The sequence below is a fragment of the Cherax quadricarinatus genome, chromosome 28, assembly GCF_038502225.1.
Source record: "Cherax quadricarinatus isolate ZL_2023a chromosome 28, ASM3850222v1, whole genome shotgun sequence".
Taxonomy (NCBI): domain Eukaryota; kingdom Metazoa; phylum Arthropoda; class Malacostraca; order Decapoda; family Parastacidae; genus Cherax; species Cherax quadricarinatus.
In genome coordinates this window covers 32,473,886-32,479,885 of record NC_091319.1, presented here as the reverse complement: position 1 = coordinate 32,479,885, position 6,000 = coordinate 32,473,886, and the positions used below count along the sequence as shown (strand labels likewise).

General features: G+C 41.6%; 1 protein-coding gene across 4 annotated transcripts in view; it reads right to left on the bottom strand.

Annotated features, from left to right (window-relative positions):
* The window catches only part of LOC128693198 (BTB/POZ domain-containing protein 17-like), a 341,893-nt gene that overhangs the window by 114,808 nt on the left and 221,085 nt on the right, over positions 1–6,000 (bottom strand). For all 4 annotated transcript variants that reach the window (XM_070089517.1, XM_070089518.1, XM_070089519.1 and 1 more), the window contains exon 7: positions 4,455–4,584. In XM_070089517.1, coding sequence (XP_069945618.1) covers positions 4,455–4,584 — 130 coding nt within the window. The remainder of the gene's footprint in view (positions 1–4,454; positions 4,585–6,000) is intronic.

The following is a 6,000-nucleotide window of genomic DNA, read 5'->3' as shown; positions in this document are numbered from 1 at the left end:
ATGTTTCTTAACAGTAAAAATGAGCTGATGTAAGTAACAGCTCTTAGCTTGTAAATACAGTTAGGAATCCTTAACCTGAGAGAGAGAGAGAGAGAGAGAAGGAGAGGTGGAGGGAGAGGGAGAGGTGGAGGGAGAGGGAGAGGTGGAGAGAGAGGGAGAGGTGGAGGGAGAGGTGGAGGGAGAGGGAGAGGTGGAGGGAGAGGGAGAGGTGGAGGGAGAGGGAGAGGTAGAGGGAGAGGTGGAGGGAGAGGGAGAGGTGGAGGGAGAGGTGGAGGTGGAGGGAGAGGGAGAGGTGGAGGGAGAGGGAGAGGTGGAGGGAGAGGGAGAGGTGGAGGGAGAGGGAGAGGTGGAGGGAGAGGGAGAGGTGGAGGGAGAGGGAGAGGTGGAGGGAGAGGGAGAGGTGGAGGGAGAGGGAGAGGTGGAGGGAGAGGGAGAGGTGGAGGGAGAGGGAGAGGGAGGGAGGGATAATAATAATAATAACAATAACAATAATAATAATACCTAATAATAATAATAGGTAATAATAATAATAGGTAATAATATGTTCCCTTGAAGCATGAAAAACAAAGTCCTCCCCTGACAGTGACATGATAAGATGAGATAACATCTGATAAGAGCTGACGTTTGATGAGCATACACGAGGATAGGGGACTGTGCAGCTGATAAGAAAAGATTAGATGACCATCGTCCTCGCTGTGTTTTTGCTGGTACACAAACATTTCATCTCTCTATTTGTCTGTCTGTCAAGCTCCCTGTCTGTTTATCCATCTAGCTCTCTGTCTCAGAGAGAGCCACAAGACTGCGTCATCACCTTTACTCACATCTTCAAGCTGAGTATTGCACTTTGTCTGGATTTTTGGGTTATCCTAGGTAATTTATACTATGTATACTTGTATTTATGTGTACCTGTGAGACAGATAGACAAAGACAGACTGAAAGAGATAGACAGAGACAGACAGAGATCGACAGACCCTAAACTTGGGGTTAACATCACTTTTCTCTTAAAAGAGGAATGTTAATATGACATTACATCAGTGAATCCTTGGTGTTTGCCGCACTGTTTGCTCTAGCTGGTGCTCAATTTAATTGGTGCTCTCACAAGGTACAAAGTGGTCCCAGATTTTTTTAATACTGCACACACCGAGTGTTAAGACCAATTCTATGCTGACCAGGCAACTCAGTCCAATCGTGCCAAATTTGGAAGCAGGAAAAATAAAACGTATATACACGTTTGGGGCACTACGCACGTGAACGCATATATACGTTTGGACCATTTAAGGGTTAACTTCATGCCACTTGCCAAGACCCTCACATTTACTTCTCTTACAACCCCATCTATAAATATACTAAACAACCACGGTGACATCACACATCCTTGTCTAAGGCCTACTTTTACTGGGAAATAATCTCCCTCTTTCCTACATACTCTAACTTGAGCCTCACTATCCTCGTAGAAACTCTTCACTGCTTTCAGTAACCTACCTCCTATACCATACACCAGCAACATCTACCAAATTGACCCCTATCCACCCTGTCATACGCCTTTTCCAAATCCATTAATGCCACAAAAACCTCTTCAGTCTTATCTAAATACTGTTCACTTATATGTTTCACTGTAAACACCTGGTCCACACACCCCCTACCTTTCCTAAAGCCTCCTTGTTCATCTGCTATCCTACTCTCTGTCTTACTCTTAATTCTTTCAATAATAACTCTACCATACACTTTACCAGACTTCTCCCCCTATAATTTTTGCACTCTCTTTTGTCCCCTTTGCCTTTATACAAAGGAACTATGCATGCTCTCTGCCAATCCCTAGGTACCTTACCCTCTTCCATACATTTATTAAATAATAGCACCAACCACTCCAAAACTATATCCCCTCCTGCTTTTAGCATTTCTATCTTTATCCCATCAATCCCAGCTGCCTTACCCCCTTTCATTCTACCCACTGCCTCACGAACTTCCCCCACACTCACAACTGGCTCTTCCTCACTCCTACAAGATGTTATTCCTACTTGCCCTATACAGGAAATCACAGCTTTCCTATCTTCATCAACATTTAACAATCCCTCCATCTTCCCGATACCTCTACCTCACCATTTAATAACTTTCCTCTCCTATTTTTAACTGACAAATCCATTTGTTCCCTAGGCTTCCTCAACTTGTTAATCTCACTGAAAGGTATATGTGGTATATGTGGAGACAAAAAACATTATCTATGGAGGCAAAGAAGGAAATGTATGAAAGTATAGTGGTACCAACACTCCTATATGGGTGTGAAACTTGGGTTGTAAATGCTGCAGCGATGAGGCGGTTGGAGGCGGTGGAGACGTCCTGTCTAAGGGCAATGTGTGGTGTAAATATTATGCAGAGAATTCGGAGTGTGGAAATTAGGAGGTGTGGAGTTAATAAAAGTATTAGACAGAGGGCTGAAGAGGGGCTGTTGAGGTGGTTTGGTAATTTAGAGAGAATGGATGAAAGTAGAATGACATGGAGAGCGTATAAATCTGTAGGGGAAGGAAAGTGGGGTAGGGGTCATCCGCAAAAAGGTTGGAGGGAGGGGATAAAGGAGGTTTTGTGGGCGAGGGGCTTGGACTTCCAGCAAGCATGCCTGAGCATGTTAGATAGGAGCGAATGGAGACAAATGGTATTTGGGACCTGACGAGCTGTTGGAGTGTGAGAAGGGTAATATTTAGTGAAGGGATTCAGGGAAACTAGTTATTTTCATATAGCCAGACCCAAGTATTGGAAATGGGAAGTACAATGGCTGCACTTTAAAGGAGGGGTTGGGATATTGGCAGTTTGGAGGGATATGTTGTACATCTTTATACGTATATGCTTCTAAACTGTTGTGTTCTGGGCACCTCTGCAAAAACAGTGATTATATATGAGTGAGGTTAAAGTGTTGAATGATGATGAAAGTATTTTCCTTTTGGGGATTTTCTTTCATTTTGGGTCACCCTGCCTCGGTGGGAGACGGCCGTGTTGAAAAAAAAATAATAATAATTTGTCGGTGCATCATTCCTTCTAAAAATTACATGAGAATGGAAGTGTTGATCTTTATTTATTCTATTGTACCACTGTGGAGACAACTGGTACAGAATGTAAGGTGTTTGTATGAACCATAACCAGACTTGTCTGTTTGTTTACATAGTGGGTGGGGTGGCCAGGCAGGCTACCCTACTCTGCCTCCAACACATGACTTTCTACAAATAAATACTTTTCACCTCTCACCGTACATTAAAATCATGAAGACTACAAATATTTTAATGCATTTTATCACTCTAGGGCATCATAGTATATTATGTGTGGGTGGGGTGGCCAGGAGGGCTACCATACCTACCCACACCTGACTTCTTACAGTAAATACTACTCACCTTTTGCCCTACATGAAGACTAAAAATACTTTGAGGTAAATAATGAGTGTACTGTGTGTGTATTTTACTTTTATTGTTTTTAATGCCTGGTTCTATTGTTAGCTTAATATATGTTAGTGTAAACTTGTTATCTGGCATTTACATGAATTTATACGTGGAAAAAATGGCATTCTCCTTTCCGGCGATGTCTGCTTTGTAGCAGTAGCCTGGAACATAACCTGCCGTATAAGTGGTCCCCTACTGTAACTGTACTTAGGTGTACCTGTGAGACAGAGACAGTGATAGAGAGAGACAGATAGACAGCCAAAGTCAATCAGCCAGCCAGCCACCTACCCACCAAGCTACCCAGCCAGCTAGCCTACCAGTCAGTCACCCAGCCAATCTGCCGAACACTTATTAAACATTCCAGAATCGTTTCTCTTTACTTAGGGCATGGGTTATAGGACATTCTGGCAGGATAACACTACCAGTGGTATCAAAATTGAAAGGATGTGGCACAAATGTTACACAAGGGATATTATCAAGGTTTTTGATATTTCCTCGACCACTTGTGGCCACATCCATCTCAAAGCCACTAAACTCGGCATCAACATCACTTTCCTCTTAAAAGGGGAGTGTTAATATGACATAGCATCAGTGAATCCCTGGTGTTTGCCACACTGTTTGCTCTAGCTGGCAATTGACTGAACTGGTGCTCCCACAAGGTACTAAGTGGCCCCAGATTTTTTTAATACTGTTCATACTGAATGTTTAGACCCATTCTATATTGACTAGGCATCTCAGGTCAATTGTGTAAAATTTGGAGGCATGAAAAATAAAACGTCAATCTATGTTTGGAGAGTTGGCAGTAAGAATGTAGATTAACACTTGGACAGTAAAGGGGTTAAATTTCCAGAGGTACATATCACTGTCATTAAGTGAGGGTAGCACATACTGTTACAAACAATAATCAATAAATGTGTCTTGTTATTTCCCCATCCATTATTTCCTCTACAGATTTATTTGAGTTAACAGATTCTCAAAGAACAAACTGACAAAAGATCAATATTTAAAACTAAGCTTATTAGATATTACCTGAATGAAATGACATTCCAATGGCCATGCGAGTAACAAAGAACTCCTTGTACTTGATTGTAAGTGGCACTAACAGCAGGTCAGCCAATTGTCTTGGGGTCATCATGGGGAACCTCACAAACTTCATCACCTGCAAATTTATAACAAATATATTAAAACAGTTGTGTTAGTAGGTAGTAGATTGTAGGTAGTAGGTTGGTAGACAGCAACCACCCAGGGAGGTACTACCGCCCTGCCCGGTAGACTGTGAAACAAAAACCTGTAACTGTTTTACATGATGGTATGGTCGGATTGATGGTGTCTCTTTTCTGTCTCATAAACACGCTGGATAACAGGTATATCTTGCTAATTCTACTTACACTGAGGTCACACTACACAGGCATGCACATGCATATACATATATACATACACACATCTAGGGTTTTTCTTCTTTTTCTTAATAGCTCTTGTTCTTGTTTTTTTTTTTCCTATCTATTGTCCATTGGGAAGTGGAAAAGAATCTTTCCTCCGTAAGCCATGCATGTCGTATGAGGTGACTAAAATGCTGGGAGCGATAGGCTAGTAATGCTTTTCCTGTAAATATTACTAAATGTAAAAGGAGAAACTTTCGTTTTTACTTTTGGTCCACCCCGCCTCGGTGGGATACGGCCGGTGTGTTGAAAGAAAGAAGAAAGAGAAGAAGAAAAACTTTATAAAACTGGAATGCTTGAATGTGCATGGATGTAGTGCAGATGATAAGAAAGAGATGATTGCTGATGTTATGAATGAAAAGAAGTTGGATGTCCTGGCCCTAAGCAAAACAAAGCTGAAGGGGGGTAGGGGAGTTTCAGTGGGGAGAAATAAATGGGATTAAGTCAGGAGTATCTGAGAGAGTTAGAGCTAAGGAAGGGGTAGCAATAATGTTGAAGGACCAGTTATGGAAGGAGAAGAGGGAATATAAATGTGTAAATTCAAGGATTATGTGGATTAAAATAAGGGTTGGATGTGAAAAGTGAGTCATAATAAGCGTGTATGCACCTGGAGAAGAGAGGAGTGTAGAGGAGAGAGAGAGATTTTGGGAGATATTAAGCGAATGTATAGGAACCTTTGAACCAAATGAGAGAGTAATTGTGGTAAGGGACCTAAATGCTGAAGTAGGAGAAACATTTAGAGGGTGTGGTATGTAAGTTTTCGGTGCCAGGTGTAAATGATAACGGGAGCCCTGTGATTGAACTTTGTATAGAAAGGGGTTTAGTTATAGGTAATACGTATTTTAAGAAAAAGAAGATAAATAAGTATACAAGATATGATGTAGGGTGAAATGACAGTAGTCTATTGGACTATGTATAGGTAGACAAAAGACTGTTGAGTAGATTCAGGATGTACATGTTTATAGAGGGGCCACAGATATATCAGATCACTTTCTAGTTGTAGCTACAGTGAGAGTAAAAGGTAGATGGGATACAAGGAAAATATAAGCAACAAGTAAGAGAGACGTGAAGGTGTATAAGCTAAATGAGGAGGCAGTCAGGGTAAGATATAAACAACTATTGGAGGACAGATGGGC